Genomic DNA, 21,116 nt, shown 5'->3' on the forward strand with positions numbered 1-21,116 from the left:
GAAGCTGTTTATATACAAGAGTTTTTAGTACAGAAAGAAATCCATTTGAAACAAAGCAGGTCTGTAAAACCACTGTTTTACTACCTCATTTTCTCCCTAATTTAGAGCCACTCTGCTCCCAGCATTACTCTGGCTCTGTGCTCCTGCAGATTAGGCTGAAAAGGAGAATTTGTTTAGTTTTACCTTTTCTTTTCTTTACCCCCACTCCCTTTCCCCATTTTTCCTTTTCATTCGGCTATAATAACAGATTTCTTCATTCCACAAACAGAATATCAAGGGAAGTACACACGCAGGAGTGCACACAAGTTCACATGTGTGGCTTGTGATCAGTTTCACTGGCGGCTACAGAGTGTGTGTTGAGCGTGTGCCAGGCTTCGGGTCAAAGCTAGACTCTGTGCAGACCCGCTCTAAATCCCGAATTAAAAACATTGTACAATTAATACACACACACACACAGGGGCTACAGGTTGAAACTGAGGAGGAAGTGGAGTAGAAACTCATGGGTGGCATAGGCTTCAGCCAACACACACACACACACACACACCATATAAACATGCACACACAAAAACGTGCAGCACTTGTGTCGTCTGTCATTAGAGAGCTGGCTGGCGGAAGTGAAACACACACACACACACACACACACACACACACACACACACACACACAAGGAGTGTCATTAGCAGGGTAGTAAAGTCACACTGTTCAAAGCAGGCAGAGATGTTTGATCAGGATTATGAGAGGACTGAACGGGCGTCTGGGAGGCCTGGTGAAGCTGCCATATGCTCCCTTTATGCTCCCTTCAGCCTTAAATGTCATTAGTCTACTGCAGGAACATAGAAGGGTGATGATTAAGCTCCACTTTTAGCTTTACTGGACTTGGTTTTTAAAAGATTATGTAATTTGATAGGAAGAGAAAGATGGAAGAGACGAAAGATGACAAAGAAGGCAGCACAGAAACAAAAATGAAACCCACACGTAAAGGCAGAGTTCTGAAAAAATCAACTTCAGATGACATTTTCAGCATATTAATACAATATTTTCAGGGAGAACTGAGAGCTGTCTTTGCTCTCTTCAAAGCCACCAAACTCCATTTCAAAAACAGTTATTTTACCTTCTGGAACATGGGAGTTGGTGGTCTACAACTGGCTTGATCATTTTTTGTCAATCGTTTGTGTTATTGTGCGACTTTGGTGAATCCAAAGCAACAGTTTAAAACACCAATGTATGTCACATAATAACACAAACAGTCTAAAGCAGTAGTTCTCAACCTTTTTGAGTCGCAACCCCCAATTTAACATGCATGTTGTCCGCGACCCCCGCTCACTGAACACAATCTCACACGCACAGTTCAGATCATACAAAAAAAGAAACAAAATGACCAAAAAAAGGAAACAAAATGACCAAAAAAGACACAAACTGACCACAAAATGATAAAAAAAAGACACAGAATGACCAAAAAAGACACAAATTGACCAAAAAATACACAAAATGACCAAAAAAAGACACAGAATGAGCAAAAAAGACACAAATTGACCAAAAAAAGACACAAAATGACAAAAAAAGGAAACAAAATGACCAAAAAAGACACAAATTGACCACAAAATAATCATAAAAAGACACAAAATGACCCAAAAAAAGACATTAAGTGACCAAAAAGACTAAAACACATTAACACATGAACACTTTAACACAATGGAGACAGAGCTGACTTCCAAAATGATTTGGCGACCCCCAGAAATCATCTCGCGACCCCAACTGGGGTCAGGACCCCAAGGTTGAGAATAGCTGGTCTAAACAATCGAGGCAGCGGTAAGGCAGCAACTCACATGTTCTAAGCAAAATTACTGTTTTTGTCAATGGAGTCTGGTGGCTTTGATCAGAGCACAGATAACACCCTCAGTTTCAATCTTAAACAGGGCTATCTGATGGAAAGAAAACTGGTGAAAATATGCTAAATATAGCTTACACTTTAACTGATAGTGCATTTTTTAAAAAGTGTTTATGTACATTTTGTAGACTCAGACTGAGAGCATCACACAGAAGCAGCACCGAGTTGACTTATGCAGAGTACGGCTCAGGCTAAATGCTGGAGTTAAGGTTTTGGGTCACTTGTGTATTGGAATAGGGTCAGATTGCCTCAGGGTGCTTTCAGGTTCAGCTGAGAGGTCAAAGGTCAAAAACTGACAATGTTTTACCTGTCAATCACACTGACTTTCTGAGAGTTACAGACACAGGGACATGTCGGGGTCGGTGATTTGGATGTGTGTGGTGGCGAGGGGTCATTAGGTTGGTCATTAGGTCGGTAAGTAGGTGTAAAATTTATGACTGGGCTCCATGTCAACTCATATATTCGGCAGCCATCTTTATTAACAGTTCAGTCTGGATGTCTTTTTAAGCATAAAGTTCAACAAAAAACAAAAGTTCGGACACTGAAATATTGAATAATTACAGAAAACATGTTTTGGAATCTGGATTATAGGTAAAAATGATCAGATTTGGACCTTTTTCTTGCTTAGTTTTGCTTTTTTTTCCCCGCGTGCCTTGTTTTTTAACCCTTTGATGCACAACATATATAAACACCTTTTAATGCACAACATGGATCAAAATGACCCGCATTAATTTCCCATGTTATTTCATGCTGGCTGTGTATTTGAATACCTTTTTTTTTTACAGATCATTATTTCCATTTTTCATTTTTTTTAAATTAGTGATACAGAAAGGTTTTTTATTCAAAAAGTAAGAAATGAAAACAAAATATTAGGATGTATGATGATGAAAAACAAGTTAATTGAGGAGCCTGGAATACTGAATGATGAAATTAATTTATTGCAAAGATATAGAATATAAAAACTTTGTCCGGTCACTTTGTTGTGCATCAAAGGGTTAATTCAATTTATACAATGTAGTTATGTACCCCAAATGTACCGTAAAACAATACCTGTCATATTTGTAATTTCTAACAAAATCCCCTCCAATCTGGCACAGCCTGTTCCTTCTGTCTGCAGTGTAAAAAAGATTTACTTTTCAGTGCAACAAATGAGTGTTGAAAATCTGCCTTATAGCTGGCAAGTTACTTAATAGCCTCTAAATCCCACACATGCATCCAAGAATTAAGGAATCCTCCATGTCTCTCTTTAAACCGCCTCCTTTTCCACTGAGTGCCATTGACCTTTGACATTTCATCACGGAGGCCAGTCCCCCTGCAGCCAAACAGGCAGTCAGGGCAGGCAGCCAGTGACAGCTTGACAGTCTGTCTAAACTGGAGATGGAGGTTGTGTTTTCACAGCCCGGGACAGACACCGTCAGCTAGCTCAGCTCAGTTACACACTATACCTGCACATAGAGCTGCCGTCAATGACTGGAGTGTATATGAAAGTGTACACACTGGTGTGTCAGCCCTTTTGTGTGTCTCACACACACACATAAACCTCAAATCATCAGTGGCAGGCAAGCTTTCCTGTGCGTAAGGAAATGGGATTGACATGAAAAGGAAAGTGGGCCGTTATTTGATTTAGCCCTTGGTGCAGCCATGCGCGCACTCACACTCTTACACACACTTAACCCCAAAGGTGCCCTGTCCACAAATCAGTCTCATGTCATGCAGTGGTTTTGAGAGCAAACAAAAGGGTGAGGATAAGAAGTACAGACAACTACTGTGTCGGAAAAAAGCCCACGAATAGCAGGAGTGGAGTTGCATTTGGAGGTTACACAACTCCAACAGCGGGAGAGGAATTTGGACGGGGAGTTTTCTGTCTCTCTCCCTCTGCTGAAAACACACCTTGCTTCTGATGGTTTTCACAGATTGCGGTTTAAAGGCCAAGTGCACTATCCACTGCCTATCATCCCCCCTTCCTCCACCCAAAGCTCTTTTTTCCCCTTTTCCGTACCTCTCCAACTACCCCGCAAAACCCACATCTTCTGGTTGCAAGCTTTTCGATACAGCGCACACACACACACACACACACACACACACACACAGAGCCACACACACACTCACATAGCGACATAGCACTCCACGGGAAGAGGGACAGGGCCTAAATGTTTAATGTTGTGGTTTCAGGGGGACTCAGTGACTGCAGCCAAAGGCAGAAACAGATGTGCCTCTCTCAGATTCAATTAGTCCCTTTCTTCTTGCACACACAGGAGAGGAAAGACACAGTAAATGACAAGCAAAGACTACAAGAGTACACTTCCACCAGCTTAGCCCAACACTGCCTGTGGCAGGTCACCACAGCGTGATAGTCGCTTCTAGTTTGTTGCTTCTCAAATGTCAATATTTAGTGTTTTTCATCGTCATCATTTTATGTCAGTATGGCTTTCTTTTTTATGATATCATTTTAGGGCAAACAATTAATTAGTCATTCAGAAATAATAGCAGATTAATTGATAATGACAGTAATCATTAGCTGCAGACCCACTGAGCAGTATGAGTCTATTCAGTCTTTCTCAAGATCAGACTTGGTCGTGCTGCATCTGGCAGTGATGACTTGTATCCATTAAGTGCCTCTCTTCAGTTTCACATTGTTTTAATCAGCACTTGTGTGTGCGCATGTCTGTGTCTGTGTGTCTGTGTGTCTGTGTGTGTGTGTGTGTGTGTGTGTGTGTGTGGTTTTTATTGGTATGTGTCCCCTAACCACAGCCATTAAATACCAGGCTCTATTTTAAACTCATGAGAGCCAATTAAAAGTGTGTGTTCATCGCAAAACTCATGAAAACAAATAAAAATCACATATAGATGAGATTCGTTGCTGCTTACAATTAGGAGCTGTTGGGAAATGTTGTTGCCGAGCTAAATGTGATTGGAGTGATGTGAAGTTTCTAATGGCACAGGAATGCAGCGTGGGGTCCCTGTCTCACACACACACACACACACACGCAGCATGAACTTACAAACAGTAACATGTAGCATGTTGTGTTTATGAATTTAGTCTGAGCCGGGTCATGTGTGAAAGGAAAAGCATGGTGATATCAAAATGTCAAGGTAATATCACAGTGTGTGTGTGTGTGTGTGTGTGTGTGTGTGTGTGTGTGTGTGTGTGTGTGTGTGTATTAAACGTGAGAAGTCTGTGTTTGATGAAGATTGCTGGAGACCTTGAAATCAGTCCCATCTGTGGCATTCTTTGAAGCTCTCTCTCTCTCTCTCTCTCTCTCTCTCTCTCTCTCTCTCTCTCTCTGTGTGTCTCTCTCTCTCTCTCTCTCTCTCTCTCTCTCTCTCTCTCTGTCTCTCTCTCTCTCTCTCTCTCTCTCTCTCTCCAGATCTGATCGTGGGGGCGTTCGGCGCAGGCAAGGTGTCAGTCTATAGGTAAGAACGTACAAGGTGTCTCATTTTCAATAGTAGAGGCTTGTTTCTCACATTTCCACCTTCCTGAAGGTCCGTGAGACTTTCAAGTTTTCTTACAGTATGTCACATTGCATTACAGTATATGTGTGTGAGTGTTTTCTGGATGTGTGTGTGTGTGTCATGTGTAGGTCTCGAGCTGTGGTGTCTGTGGAAGCTTCAATGATCTTGACTCCCAGAATCCTGAACCCCGATGACCGACAGTGTCACCTGCCTGAAACAGATATTATGGTTACCTGGTAAGTAGAGCACTAAATATTAACACTTCCAGTCCCCTCTTTATACAAGAGATCCCCAATAGTTGACTTGTAGGAATGTGTTAGCCTGGCTAACACCAGACTAATCTCAAATGAGATCTAGTCTGGCAACCAGCCGTTCATTTCTCCGTAGAGGAGGTGTGGTTTACGATCCTCCGGAGCCGTTTATTGGGCGCTTAGAATGTCTATCAAAGCGTCTGTAGGTAGCTTTTAGCCAATCAGATCAGTTATACCAGATGACGTAGTAGAGCAACAGAGATGGATGTTTGTTGTGTGTGTGTCTGTGAGAGAGTGTTGCTGCTGCTTTGCTTCTCCAGTTCTCGCTTTCTGCAAGATTATTTATTTTCACGCTTTATTCCCCCTCATGTCATTCAGCCACACGCATCCACTGATTTTATGGGCAATAAACAATAAAGCGAGATCACCGGCGTTACGGTAGCGCCGGTGATTAGCGCCGCTAGCGGCTAATAGCCCCACTACCTTAAAGCCGGTGATCTCGCTACGAGCCGGGGGACAGCGGAGCCGCCGAGAGACCTTTCGCCTTTCAACTTTCGCTCTAAACTATTTAAAACACCATCTACAGCTAAAGAGAGTTTCGCGTCTGCAGCAGCCATGTTGGATCCGTAAGAAAACTACAAGCTTCCGTCTGCCGGGTAGTACGCGTCATCGTCTTGCCGTCCCCCCTCGCTCTGTGATTGGATCCCTAAAACAGGGTTAAGAAACCTCCCTGGTTTTCAGACCCTTTGGTAGTTCGAAATGAAATTGAACATGCAAGGCAGTCTGGGTATACCCAAGCTAGGAATGTGTAGGAATCAAAATCAATATGGCATTCTTCTCACATTGCAGATATAGAACAGAGTTGAGCAAATGCTTTTAAATTTACTTTTCATGGAAAAGAAACAAAAAACGTTTTTTTAACATCTTCATGGGCGACCATGTGCATTTCATATTTTAGTATTATATTATATATTTTAGTTTTGGACCCGCAATCCTATTCATGCATCCTAACTGGACATATGTGTTTTTTCAAAAGTGAATTAAAAGAATTTTAATTTATGAGAAGGACACTCAAAAAACTGCAGAGTTTGGACTTGGGGGGGGGTATTCATGTAAATTCTAATTATTTCAGCACCACATGAATGCAGCGCAAATGCCCTGTCTTGCAATGATAACGAGTGTGAAAATTAGTTTGTGTAGCCGCCCTGTGTTTCAGATGTGCTCCCAAATTTTATGAATTCTTCTATGGCCCTTACCTCACCCTTCCACACAGTTTCATGAGAATTGGATCCATGCTTTTTCTGTGATCCTGTTAAAAAAGCAGACAAACAGACCAGCCAAGAAAAAAACACAACATCCTTGGCAGAGGTAATACATTTATTTCATAATATAAAGCATTAACCAACTGATAAATGCTGACTTTGGAGCACCACTGACAATTAAACAGGCAAAATACAAAAAACAAAAACAAAGATTTTTTTTAGTTTTTTTAGTTTACTATAAATGATCCTTTAGCTCTTCACCACAGTCCACAATTTGTTGTAATGTCTTCCAGCTGTGTGAAGACCATCCTCCTCTTCTGTCTGGCTTTGCATTGTGGGGCAATAGCATCCATCAACGCCACACTCCAACTCAAGCTAAAAATGAAAAGTGAAATATTTCAGTATACTTGATTTAATAACTTTTTCGATGTTAACACTCCAGATCAATAGTTCTCAACCTTTTTGAGTCGCGACCCCCAATTTAACATGCATGTTGTCTGTGACCCCCACTCACTGAACACAATCTCACACGCACAGTTCAGATCACCAAAAAAAGGAAACAAAATGACCAAAAAAAGGAAACAAAATGACCAAAAAAGACAGAAAACGACCAGAAAAGACAGAAAATGACCAAAAAAAGGAAACAAAATGACCAAAAAGACATAAATTGACCAGAAAAGACAGAAAATGACCAAAAAAGACACAAATTGACCACAACATGATCAAAAAAGATACAAAATGATCAAAAAAAGACACAAAATGGCCTAAAAAGATACAAAATGACCAAAAAAAGACACAAAATGACCAAAAAAGACACAAAATGACCAATAAAAGACAGAAAATTACCAAAAAAGACAGAAAATTACCAGAAAAGACAGAAAATGACCAAAAAGGAAACAAAATGACCAAAAAAGACAGAAAATGACCGGAAAAGACACAAAATGATCAAAAAAAGACACAAAATGATCAAAAAAAGACACAAAATGGCCTTAAAAGACACAAAATGACCAAAAAAAGACACAAAATGGCCTTAAAAACACATGAACACTTTAACACAGTGGAGACAGAGCTGACTTCCAAAATGATTTGGCGACCCCCAGAAATCATCTCGCGACCCCGATTGGGGTCCCGACCCCAAGGTTGAGAATAGCTGCTCCAGATAACACTCAGCTATAATTCAGTGTTTGGAAACAGACCTGTGTGTGTGTGTGTGTGTCGTGTGCAGGTGAATTAAAGCTAAAGGGATCAAAGTTTTAAAGAAGTAGAAGACTAATGAGACCCACTGCTGCACTGAAACCCAGAGCTCCACCACAAATCTCACTGCTTATACTGTATCATAAAATGGTATGCGGTATAAAGTATACACATTCACAAATCACACACATACAGACAGATGTGACAAATATTTCACCCCTGTGCTCGAGACGTCTACCGTCAGCCAGGGTCTGTTTGTCTGTGTGTCTAATGCAATGATTTAGAAGTGCACTGAAAAGGCATACTCGTATAACCTGGAAATGCAGATTTATGAGACCCTGCTATTAATTTGAAACAGAATAATTCTATTTTGATTATGTTATTGTTCCTGTGGGTAGCAGGCTGGCTTTGAACAGTCTGGGGGTGAGTTTAGTGGAGGGGAACAAGTCTAAAGTCTCCTGCTGCTTCGCCACAGTCTATTGTTGCTCTTAACTTATTGGGTCTGGAACCGCTGTCAGACTGTTTGGATGGGAGAAGTGTGCTCGGCTCGTTGCCACCGCCGTGGTGTCCGTGTGCGTAGTGTGTGAGTGTTGGCAGTGGGTGGAAAGGGAACAGGGTTTGGGTCGGATTGACAGAAAGCACTAAACTGTGGAATTCTGTCAAAACATAACTCAGCTTATTTAAATAAACCGCCATAAAGTTTTGGTCGGAGGTATGGAATCAGATAGGACACTGGACACAGAGAGTCAAACAGCAGCTTGTAGCATTAATGGATGTCTGAGGCTCTTGTGTGAAGACTTTTTGGACATTATAGTTGTTTCCCTGCGGTGAGAGCTGGAGAGACGCATGATGGGAGGTTAACTCCAGTTTGTGCCGCTCATGTATTACCATTGCATCTAAGTCACGGGGTTAAGCATCGGATTTTTGGAAAAATAATTACCTAGCAATCTTTGAAAACCCAGAGGGTCATTTAACACTGACCGCTGCTCTGGAGGTATTTCTCGAATCCTCAAAGACTCTTTAAACCATCTGGATGAAAGAATATTCTGCTGGCTGTATTTAAAAGGTCCAGTTTGAAATCTTTCAGCAGCAATAGACATAATATTTACAATTATATAATTACCGGAAACTACAAATCGTTGTGTTTTCGTTTAAAAGGTGAGAGTGAGTGTTTCTGCTGCCCCCAAGTGGCCAAAAAGTGACATTTGTGGGTTTTTCACATAGACTGTATATGAATAATGGACGTAGTCACCGTGACGTCACCCATTGGTTTGTGGCCCGTTGGAAGCATCGAGTTCAGCGTTATACTCGTCACCATCTTGCGTCGTCATCTTGTTTGTGATACGCGGAGCAGACCATAATTGGACTGTGGAGGAGGAGAGGGATCTGATCACTGACTACAGCCTCTCTACACCTCAACCTGACTGAGAGAAGCTGCTGATAATTCATGTTAGCATTGACTGGAGCATTAACTGGGATGTTAGTTTTGGCTAGCAAAAAAACAAAAACAAAATGTATCTTTCTGACCTCAGAAAACTGAGCAGCGACTCCTTGGAGTGTCTGTTAGTCCAACCAAACACTGAACAAGACATTTAATGAACAAAACGTTCAAATAAACTGTCATTAAGTGAAAATACAGTGAAAGGGTCAAAGTTATGAGACCAAACCGCTAAACGTCCTCTTTTCTATCTATATAACGTTATATATAACTTTATTGACACGTTGCCGTGGATACGCATTGCTCTGCTTCTCTCCTGATGACGGCTCGCCTTGTTGCTGACCTGTCAATCAAAGGTAGCCCCGCCCCAAATCATACGATTCTTTATCTTCTATTTTCTTCTAAATGGGGCCATTATCAGAACTATTGACATCAAATTGTCTTGAAGAAGATTTTTTACTAGCGATTGAGACCATTATGTTGTCCCTTAAAAAATTTTCTGAGGTAATAAATCAAGTGAGAAGTTTTCAAATTTTGCACTGAGATGAATGGGCAGATTTCTTTTGCAGCCAAAATTAGCGCCCCCTGCTGGAAGTTTCGGTGAATTGCAGGCTTAATGCACTTCCTGGTGGCCTCCATGCTCAGACACGGAGATTGCCGCCTGGTTTTTCAGAAATCGCAAGGAAACATTTTTCAGGAAATCAGATGTTTTGCTCTGTGACTTGGATGTAGTGGTGATGCATGAGAGGGCTACATGGATGAAGGAGTGGTGGAAAAGAAGGGGCAGCTACTTAATCACCAGTCTTAAATTGAACCTCTTACTCATTAAGCGAACCGAGGTAGTAGGGGAAGGGATTTATGTGATCCTGTTTGCAGGGAGGGCCAGATAGCAGTGTGTTGGGTGGTGCAGCACAGATGCATTTTGGGGAAAAATACAGTAATGACTAACCCAGCACAAGAGCTGTTGTGAGTAAAATGGGGGTCATTTCCATGCTGCATACACTTAAGTCTGACACACAGTGCTTATTAGAGTCACACTTACGCAAAACCCACCCAAAAACACACACATGCTTACATGCAACATATATTAAACACACATGAAACCACCTGGAGACGTCGAAATGACTTAAGGGAGCAATTTTTAAAATAGAAACCTGTATTTTATCACACGCACATAAACTCACATCTGCATCCCACACATTCACAACGCAGGAAAGCTAGCTCATCATTATTGTGTCATCTAATTGGGATGCTAATTATTAACAAACACACAATCATACACAACATCTGCTCTTTGGATGTGAAGGTTTGTGGAGTGAAACCAAACAAACAATAATCACATGAAGTCAGTTACCTCATGCCTCATATTGCTTAGTCTTCAGAATCAGGAGCGTTGCGTCCGTAAGCTTCCTCAGATTAGTGAATATTAGCAGCGCAGAGCTCCCTGTGTGGGAGTCACTTTCCTGTTCTCGATCAGAGAGGTGATAACACACACACACACACATTCTTACATATACATTCATGCACATTTAAATAGAGGAAATGCAGAAATGTTAGCCAGTCTCCCATGTCCGTGTGTCTAATTGAGGGACTCAGCGGTATTTCCCACTGCCCCCTGGAGCACAAGAAGGAATAAAAGCTTTGCTTATGGCTAGTTTATTTAGTCAGTTATATAGTTTGTTTTCATGCTTTTGATATGCATACAAATATAAAAGAGAAGTTTGGTCAAAATGACTGCAGTGAATGAATAATATAATTGGAGCTTAGTGCACGGTCATGATTTCTTTCAAATAAGTCACTGCTGTGACCGGCACCTAATTGGTTCGCATTTACCATACAAATATGCTGATTATGTTTATGAATATGACCAGCCTGCATCTGCTCTCTAGACACCACAAATTAATATAAACCACATTCAGACTGCACTGCATACATTTTTAAATAACACTAACAACATAATATTTCTGAACATCCTCAATTATTTAATTACTTAAACCGATAAATGCAATAGAAAAAACCCTACAAGATGAATAAATTCCAAATTTTGATCAGCTGTACTAATCTTTCAATTATTAACCAAACCTTTTTATGAAAAACTGTTATTCTACTCATTAGTTACACTTAGTATATTTCAAATTCAGTGCACAATCGATGCTCTGTCTTGTACGATTTATCAGCAGACTCATCAAAAGAACCGTATGTCTTTTGTTGGAAAAACTTAATTTGTTTTTTTATAACTCCCAAGCAGAAGTCAAAACAGACTGGTACACAACTGGCCTGCTGGAGAGAATGTGGAGAGGTATTTGTTGATCATGCTCATGTTTTTTGGACTTGCTCCTCCATTCAGTTCTTCTGGAGGGAAGTGGCAAAAATTATTTCAAAAGTTTTATGTTTTAATATGAATATATTATTTACAACTCTTTATCTTGGGAATATGCCAAATGGGCTGAGCAAAGCTGATATGCATCTACTTAAGGTCTTGCTGGCTGCAAGTAAAAAGGCCATCACAAAATGTTGGCTCCAGAAAAATGCCCCCACTATAGATTCCTTCGTTAATATTGTAAATCAATTACATGTATTAGAGCAAATGACTTACTCAGTCAGACTTCAAAAAGATTTAGGGGGAAAACGATGGCAGAAATGGCTAATGAGTGAGACTGTATGCGTGTATTGGGTATTATACTACTGTCTTCTGGATTTTACTGATCACCCCCGGACCTGGAATATGGGTAATTGTTCAGTGTTTTGTATTTGTCTTTTGTTTTACTTTCCTGTACTGAAAAATGAAAACGATCTATAAATAAAGAGTTTAAAAAAATAAAAAAGAACCGTATGTTTCAACATTTCAAGATGAGAGGTAGGAGTTGGACTAAAAATGTTGGCACCTGTGCATTTTGTTCACATTATCAGTGTGGATCTGGATCAGTAGACAGCTATAGGGTGTCTTTATAATGTGTCGACCATGTACACTAAGTGATTATAATCTTCTCCCTCTGTAATCTCTTTCTTTTCTTCCTCCAGTCTGAAGGTGGAGGTTTGTGCAGCAGTGAGCGGCGTGGGGATCCCCAGCTCTGTAGGTAAGCAGCTGTGCATATTATGGTGGAATGAGAGACGGAAGCAAAAGGGAAAAGCACAGAGGGCGGAACAGCAGTCAGAGCCGCTTCTTATGAACATCTCATTAGAGTTTCCTGCTGTGTGAAACTGCAGCTCTGCCGCGCCGATCAGAGTGGAGAACAAAGGCAGGAGGGAGGCTGGAAACAAGAATAGTGCAGACAGACAGACTGTGGAGGTGTAAAGCACATTGTTTCCACTGTCTAATGATGCTCTGTGGAGTAAAACGCCTACAATGGCTCCTTACTTATCCTTAATTAATGGAAAGTTATGTGCACACATAAAGGGATTGGACCATGTGGATTCAACAGTTGAGGAGCATCTGATTGGCTGAATCACCGTATTCACTGTCACTAAGGCTACGTTTACACGAGGACGGTCTGAACAGAAGACGCAAAAGTGTTGTTGCGTCTTCACTTTTTATTCCTCGTTTAGACGAGCGTTTTCGGGAGGAAATCTGCCGCATACGGTGACGCAAAAGTGTGAGAAATTCGATTGTAAGCAGCCAGACGGCATCACTTAAAGCCATAAGAGCATCTTTGGGCATGCAGAAGTTTTCACGCCACACATTTTCATCAGCTACTCCTTCCACAAAGTTCTCCTCCATCACTAGATCTCCCAGGTCTCCTCCAAAGCCGTCTGGCTCCTCCCACCAATCGCTGCATCCAGAATGTGATGGAGGTAATTCCAGATCCTTCTCTGTTCACTAATACTATCTGTACATATCCTGTACATTTGGTGGAAAGACTCCTGTAAGTTTATTAGAGCTGCCAGAGCAGCTTGAAGGTCCCACCATGGAAATAATCCCACGTTTGTTTATTTCCTGTACTGGAGCATGTATGTGACGTAAACACATACGTGACGTGAGCAGATCAGATCAGAGTTTTGTGTCTTGTCAGTGTAGACGACACGCTACGGAGGAGAGGATTTAACTTTTACACTCTGGAAGGTGGTTTCAGATTTTTGCGTCTTTAAGCCCCCAAAACGCCGTCACCGTCTAAACGAAAGGCACTTCAGATAAAATATTTTGTCGTTTTTACCCACAAGTTTCCTTGTGTAAACGGGGCCTATATTCATGTTTTTCTCTCACTTTTCCATCCATCTCCACCTCTGCATCATTACCTTGTGTCCAGACCTGAGAGCAGAGCTGCAGCTGGACTGGTTGAAAGGCACCAGAGGTGGAGTTAAGAGAGTGTTGTTCCTGGACACACAGAACCCTCAACGCACCGGGCTCCTAAAACTGGGACACAATCGCCCACGTTCATGTCTGAGCCACACTATTTACCTGAGAGTAAGTAAATCACACATACACTACTGGTCAAAAGTTTTAGAACATCCCAATTTTTCCAGTTTTTTATTGAAATTCAAGCAGTTCAAGTCAAATGAACAGCTTGAAAGGGTACAAAGGTAAGTGGTGAACTGCCAGAGGTAAATAAAAAAAGGTAAGCTTAACCAAAACTGAAAAATAATGTACATTTCAGAATTATACAAGTAGGCCTTTTTCAGGGAACAAGAAATGGGTTAACAACTTAACTCTATGGAGTCTTGGGCTATTTTGTCCATTTTTGAATTCTTTTCATGTCTTTTTTTGTCATTTTGTGTCTTTTTTTTTTGTCATTTTGTGTCTTTTTTTAGTCATTTTGTGTCTTTTGGTGTCTTTTTTGTCATTTTGTGTCTTTTTTTGTCATTTTGTGTCTTTTTTAGTCCTTTAGTCCAACATAAAATGTGATTTTGAATCTTTTTTTTACTTTCAAAACACTATCATGCTCAATAAAGAATTTTAAATGTTGCAAATGTGCATTAATTTCAGAGTACACTGAGACATTAAACTGCATCATTTTCATTTTCACCATCAAGTTGGTGTGTTCTAAAACTTTTGGCCTGTACTGTATATACAACCACAAATTTATGAGATTTGCATAACAGCTGTCCAACTGCTTGGATACTATTTAACCCAAACAAACTTAACTAACTGCACATTCCACCTCCCTTGGTGTTGTTTCTCTCTCAGGAGGAGGATGATTTCAGGGACAAATTGACTCCAATCTCCCTGGCTCTGAACTACAGCTTGGCTCCACCTACTCATGGCCAAAACCTCCCACCTGTCCTCAACCATTACAGCAGCACCTTCCTCCAAGAGCATGTGAGTATATATTCAGCTCAAGCATAATGTACATATACAATATGATATTGTCCTGATTTTTATATTGTGATTTGTGCTACTAGTGTCTTTTATTGCAACAGAATGCTGAACAAGACATTTTTAAGTGACTTAAAATTAACTATAATGAACTGAACAGTGTGAAAGGGCCAACGTTCTGAGTTGAAACATGCAAGTTCACGGCTTTTTAAATGTACACAATGCCATGGATATCTAAGTCTCTGTCCTGATTATTTCGAAATAATCATACTTTTTTTTTTTTTTTGCAAGTGATGGAGTCGCCCCTTGCTGGCAATCAGGAATAATGAAAGGTTAAGGTTTAAGTTTGTAAGAGCAATTATGTGTCATTTCTTCTTTTAAAAGTTACACGGTCTCGCTATAAAAATCAATGTCTAAAACAGTACATACCCTGAGAGCCTGACTGAAGCTGAAAAATCACTAATCGCTCACCACAACCACCTGTTTGAATTTTGCCCGAGGACCAAGTGGACAATCTTTTACTGGTAACATTCTTGCACATAAACTAAAATGTATGCTTAATTTTTTTAAGGTCAGCTTGGCACTTTTGCGTGTTTTTTTGTACGATTGGACTTCAGTCACATGTAATTCTGTCCATGAAATAACTCATTTGTGGTGCTACAGAATGTGAGCTAACTTGAACACTTTATTATTGTTTTTTGTGTGTGTGGAAAATGCAATATTTTGGTTCCATTTATTGCATGTTTGTCTATCCTGGAAGAGGGGTTTTCTCTTCTGTTGCTCTTTGGAAAGTTTCCTCCAGTTAAAATGTTTCTGTTTGGGAGCTTTTACTCACCCAGATAGAGGATAGAATGTAAAGCCCCATTAGGCAAATGTGTGATTCGTTACATTTGTCTTAATAAATGAAACTGACTTGACTGGAGAACATACTGCTAAATTTGAGAATCAAATTCAACCAGTCATTCTTTTTTTTTTACTAAAATGCTCACCTAAGACATAAAAAAAAGAAAAGAAACTCAAGACTCTCCTGCGCGGCAGTATAAGTCAGTCAGATGTAGGCAATGAAAGGAATACAAAATTGCTGTATGCACAAAATTTCAGCTCTTAAACCAACTTAAATTGATTTATTTGTCAAATAAGCCTGAAGAAGAATACATGAAACACATTGCATGCTTTTCCACTTGCATAAAATGCAGTGAAGAGTAGAGAAACCATAAAGAGAGAGAAGCACAACAATTTTTATAAGAAAATCACATTTTATTGTTATTAAACTTTTCATTTGAAGAAAAACAAAACAGCACATACATGTTGCTCTACATCTTGTAAACATGTCAAGCCTTTTCATCAAAACATAAAAAGAAAGAAATGGTTTTAAAAAATTAAAAAATAATATAAATTAAATCAAAATCACATCCTTGCAAAAGCATTTAAACTCTATCACAATACTCTGACAAAGACATACTTATACCTAAATTGATAGGCAACTTGAAAATCAGAAAAAAATAAAATAAAGATAATAATGATAATTCGAAAATCATAATAACAGCCTTAATAATAGTGAGTTTGTCTTCCTTCATCCATGTTTTCTTCTGCAAACAGAACCTTATCATGGGGTGATAACATTGATGACAAGAGCAACATCAACTCAAATGATAATACTAGTAAATTAAATAAAGATAGTTTGTTACATACATGTCTAGCCCTGACTAATACTAGTATAATTATTGAAACAGAAACAAACAACAAAACAGAACCAGATGAGTGGAAGAAAATCACATTTTAAAATAACCAAAAAAACAACCCTAAATCTGGGTTGTAAACCCAAACAAAACCTTATTTTTTGTCCAATGTCTGGATAGCACAACTCTGCCGTATATGTCATGTGTCTGTATATATTCAGCACCTGCATCCTGGCGTGTTTATTTCTATTTTTGGTGTCATGATGATGTGCAGTCTACCTCATCTGTTTCCTCTCTGTGCCCCTCTTCCCCTCAGGCCTACATTCTCCTGGACTGCGGTGACGACAATATTTGTATCCCCGACCTCCAGCTCTCTGCCAGCATGTAAGACTGACACGGCCACGCCCCTCTGACCTCTGACCTCTGACCTTAACCTGTAAACACTCAACACTTCATACATGCACACACAGCTAAACCAAAGAAACTACGTCTGTTATTCCTCACACAGTGAGCAACGTTTACACTGAAGTTACTCACATTATACTTCCATTTACCGTGTGTGTGTGTGTGTGTGTGTGTGTTCTTGTACTGCCTACATAGTGAGGACCGGAACAGGTTTTTAACCAACAGAGTGAGGACATTTTTGCAAAGTGAGGACATTTCGGCCGGTCCTCACTTCTTTAAAGGCTTTTTTGAGACTTCAGACTTTGTTTTAAGGGTTAAAGGTTACATGATGATGATAATTAACTGAAACTGTATTGTGTGGTTACAAAACTAACTAAAATTATAGTGAAAATGTCCTTCGTTTTCGTCTTTGTCAACTTTTTTCATACATATTGAAGATGCATCAGACAAAGGAAATAAAGGCAAAATTTACTGTGACCTCTTTTAATCTCCCACCCAACAAATGCCCCATTACAAAAACTAAAACTAATAAAAACTAAACTAAAACTAAAGCATTTAAAAAATAAATAATGGACTAAAACTAGCAAACTCACTCTAAAAACGAATCAAAACTAAAACTAATGAAAATACAAAACTGTTATAACCTCGATAGGGAATTCACTGTTCCAATGAGGGTCCTCACAAATATAGAAGTGCAAGAATGTGTGTGTGTGTGTGTGTGTGTGTGTGAGCCTGCTCTCTATAGTGTTTCCAGCTGTACAATATCTCCATGGCAGCGTTATACAAACATCCTGTCACCCTCTACTGACTGACACACACACACACACACACACACACACACACACACACACACATTATTGTTAGAGAGTCAGCAGAGCAGACGAACCAAGAGAGTCCAATCCTAAAAATTATAAACCAAATTCCATACACTGAAAAAAGAACCAACTTAATTGAATTGTTTCATTTGGTAACACCTAAATGAATTAAGTTCTTTCAAATTAATTTAATGATTTTAAATTAATTTGAAAGAACTTAATTCATTTAGGTGTTACCAAATGAAACAATTCAATTAAGTTGGTTCAACTATTTTCATTTTTCAGTGTAAGTTTGAGATTATTTTCAGTATCCTTTATAAAATATTAATTTTTCTCTTTGCACTGTTTTTTTTTTTTTTAATCAAACATACACACAGGGACCGCTCAGAGCTGGTGATTGGAGATGACAACCTGGTCATGTTGACCATCACGGCGGTGAACCGAGGAGAGGGAGCCTATGAGACGGAGCTCCACACGCTGATACCACCGGAGGCAGACTATATTGGAATAAAACGCAAGGTGGAGGTAATAAATCCTCATTTCCTGTTTGTAGATATGCAAAGTGTTGCTAATTCGCTGATGATTCACGTTATGTGTGAATGATTTAGAAGAAATATCTAATTTGACTTGTATTTCAATCGAGATATGATTTGCAATATTTGAGGGAATTATATATTTTATATCATTATTCTCATTTTCATTGAAAAAAAACTATTAAAATGATTATGGTGTTTTCATAAAAGATGTTTTCTTAAGACTGTAAGATGTGATGTTTAAGTCAGGACAGGGCCAGAATCAAAAGTGTGAAATCAAAAGTCCCAAACCATGATCTTTTTTTCTTTTTTATAAACCTAATCAATGTAAAAACACTGTTCCATAATGTTTAATACAATGGTTTTAGTTCCTAAGATATCACAAACTGTTGTATGAGGAAATGTAAAAAGAATACACTCATAATAACACACATTTATCTGAAATCAGGGTGGATACTGAAAATAGACACATAGGATCAAGGCAGTGATACACACCAAGTGATCACATGAAATTAGGAAGTGGGCAATTTGAGGCTACAGCATGACATCACATCCTGTTGTGTCTTTGTGTTGTGTGTGTGTGTGTGTGTTTGTTTGGAGTGATTAAGGCGAGGCTATCAGCAGGCTGTGCTTGGCTGGCAACAGCCCAAAAGCCCCTATTATGATTTACAAGCTGCATTAGTGACCACGGAAATGGATGGGGTCAACTGTGTGTGTGTGTGTGTGTGTGTGTGTGTGCACGTGGGTGTGTGTGTGTGCGCTAATGAGTGTGTAATGGGTCTGTTTGATTGATGAGGTTGTTACTGTCAGAGCATTCATCACTCTTCCTCTCCTGCCTCCCCCTCCCATCCCTCCTTCTCTTTTTCACTCCCTCACTCCCTTCTTCCCCCTTTGATGGTGGTGTATGTCCCTCCATTATGCGTTTCTTTGCCCTCTTGACTCTCAGTGCTCCCTTTTTGTCACTGTCACTCATTTTTGCCTCATCATCTCACTCACTGTAGTTGTTTATTTCTTCTTCTCTCCTCTGCAGTCTCTGTCTCAGCTGAACTGCGAATACAAGATGGTCAATGACTCCAGGATGGTGGTGTGTGACCTCGGGAACCCCATGGTGGCTGGGACGGAGGTGAGGCCATATATATATACATATATATATATATATATATATATATATATATACACTATTGGTCAAAAGTTTTAGAACACACCAACTTGATGGTGAAATTGAAAATGATGCAGTTTAATGTCTCAGTGTACTCTGAAATTAATGCACATTTGCAACATTTAAAATTCTTTATTGAGCATGATAGTGTTTTGAAAGTAAAAAAAAGATTCAAAATCACATTTTATGTTGAACTAAAGGACTAAAAAAAGACACAAAATGACAAAAAAGACACCAAAAGACACAAAATGACTAAAAAAAGACACAAAATGACCAAAAAAGACACCAAAAGACACAAAATGACTAAAAAAAAGACACAAAATGACTAAAAAAAGACACAAAATGACCAAAAAAGACACCAAAAGACACAAAATGACTAAAAAAAAGACACAAAATGACCAAAAAAAGACACAAAATGACAAAAAAGACACCAAAAGACACAAAATGACCAAAAAAAGACACAAAATTACTAAAAAGACACCAAAAGACACAAAATGACTAAAAAAAGACACAAAATGACTAAAAAAAGACACAAAATGACTTAAAAAAAGACACAAAATGACCAAAAAAAGACACAAAATGACAAAAAAAGACACAAAATGACTTAAAAAAAGACACAAAATGACAAAAGAAAGACACAAAATGACAAAAAAAGACACAAAATGACCAAAAAATGACACAAAATGACTTACAAAGACATGAAAAGAATTCAAAAATGGACAAAATAGCCCAAGACTCCATAGAGTTAAGTTGTTAACCCATTTCTTGTTCCCTGAAAAAGGCCTACTTGTATAATTCTGAAATGTACATTATTTTTCAGTTTTGGTTAAGCTTACCTTTTTTTATTTACCTCTGGCAGTTCACCACTTACCTTTGTACCCTTTCAAGCTGTTCATTTGACTTGAACTGCTTGAATTTCAATAACAAACTGGAAAAATTGGGGTGTTCTAAAACTTTTGACCGGTAGTGTATATACAGTATATAAAAGTACATAGATATGGGTCGATTTTAGATTTTTTTTTCCTGATTGGTTAGCTTGTAAAATATTAAAAATAGTGATAAATACCATCACACTTCCCAGAAGCCCAAAGTGACACACATTTTGTTTTCAAAACTCAAAAAACATTATCACTAATATATAACAATTATTAAAAGGAAAAATAGCAAATATTCACATTTGTGTAGCTGGAACCATGAAATGTTTTTACATAAAAAAATGACTTAATCAAAATAGTTTCCAACTAATTTTCTGACTATTAACCAATGTCAATAGTAATTTGTATTTTGTGCAAAAGCCTTAAATTATAACGTAACTAGTAGCTACGCTATCAGATAAATTTAGTGGAGTAAAACGTGCAATATTTCTGTCTAAAATGTAGTGGAGTACAAGTATAAAGTTTCTTTAAAAGAAGAGACTTAAGTAAAGTACAAGTAACTCAATTTCACTAAATATACACTACTGGTCAAAAGTTTTAGAACACACCAACTTTTCCAGAATTTAATTGAAAATGATGCAGTTTAATGTCTCAGTGTACTCTGAAATTAATGCACAATTTGCAACATTTAAAATTCTTTATTGAGCATGATAGTGTTTTGAAAGTAAAAAAAAGATTCGAAATCACATTTTATGTTGGACTAAAGGACTAAAAAAGACACAAAATGACCAAAAAAAGACACAAAATGACAAAAAAGACACCAAAAGACACAAAATGACTAAAAAAAAGACACAAAATGACTAAAAAAAAGACACAAAATGACTAAAAAGACACCAAAAGACACAAAATGACT

General features: G+C 38.8%; 1 protein-coding gene across 1 annotated transcript in view; it reads left to right on the forward strand.

Moving 5' to 3' along the window:
* itga8 (integrin, alpha 8) overlaps positions 1-21,116 on the forward strand; it is a 62,265-nt gene that overhangs the window by 23,084 nt on the left and 18,065 nt on the right. The window contains exons 14-21 of the mRNA XM_059338702.1: positions 5,257-5,302; positions 5,470-5,577; positions 12,508-12,563; positions 13,731-13,888; positions 14,609-14,740; positions 16,733-16,800; positions 18,014-18,161; positions 19,200-19,292. Coding sequence (XP_059194685.1) covers positions 5,257-5,302; positions 5,470-5,577; positions 12,508-12,563; positions 13,731-13,888; positions 14,609-14,740; positions 16,733-16,800; positions 18,014-18,161; positions 19,200-19,292 — 809 coding nt within the window. The remainder of the gene's footprint in view (positions 1-5,256; positions 5,303-5,469; positions 5,578-12,507; positions 12,564-13,730; positions 13,889-14,608; positions 14,741-16,732; positions 16,801-18,013; positions 18,162-19,199; positions 19,293-21,116) is intronic.

Source organism: Centropristis striata, chromosome 8, assembly GCF_030273125.1.
Source record: "Centropristis striata isolate RG_2023a ecotype Rhode Island chromosome 8, C.striata_1.0, whole genome shotgun sequence".
Taxonomy (NCBI): Eukaryota; Metazoa; Chordata; class Actinopteri; order Perciformes; family Serranidae; genus Centropristis; species Centropristis striata.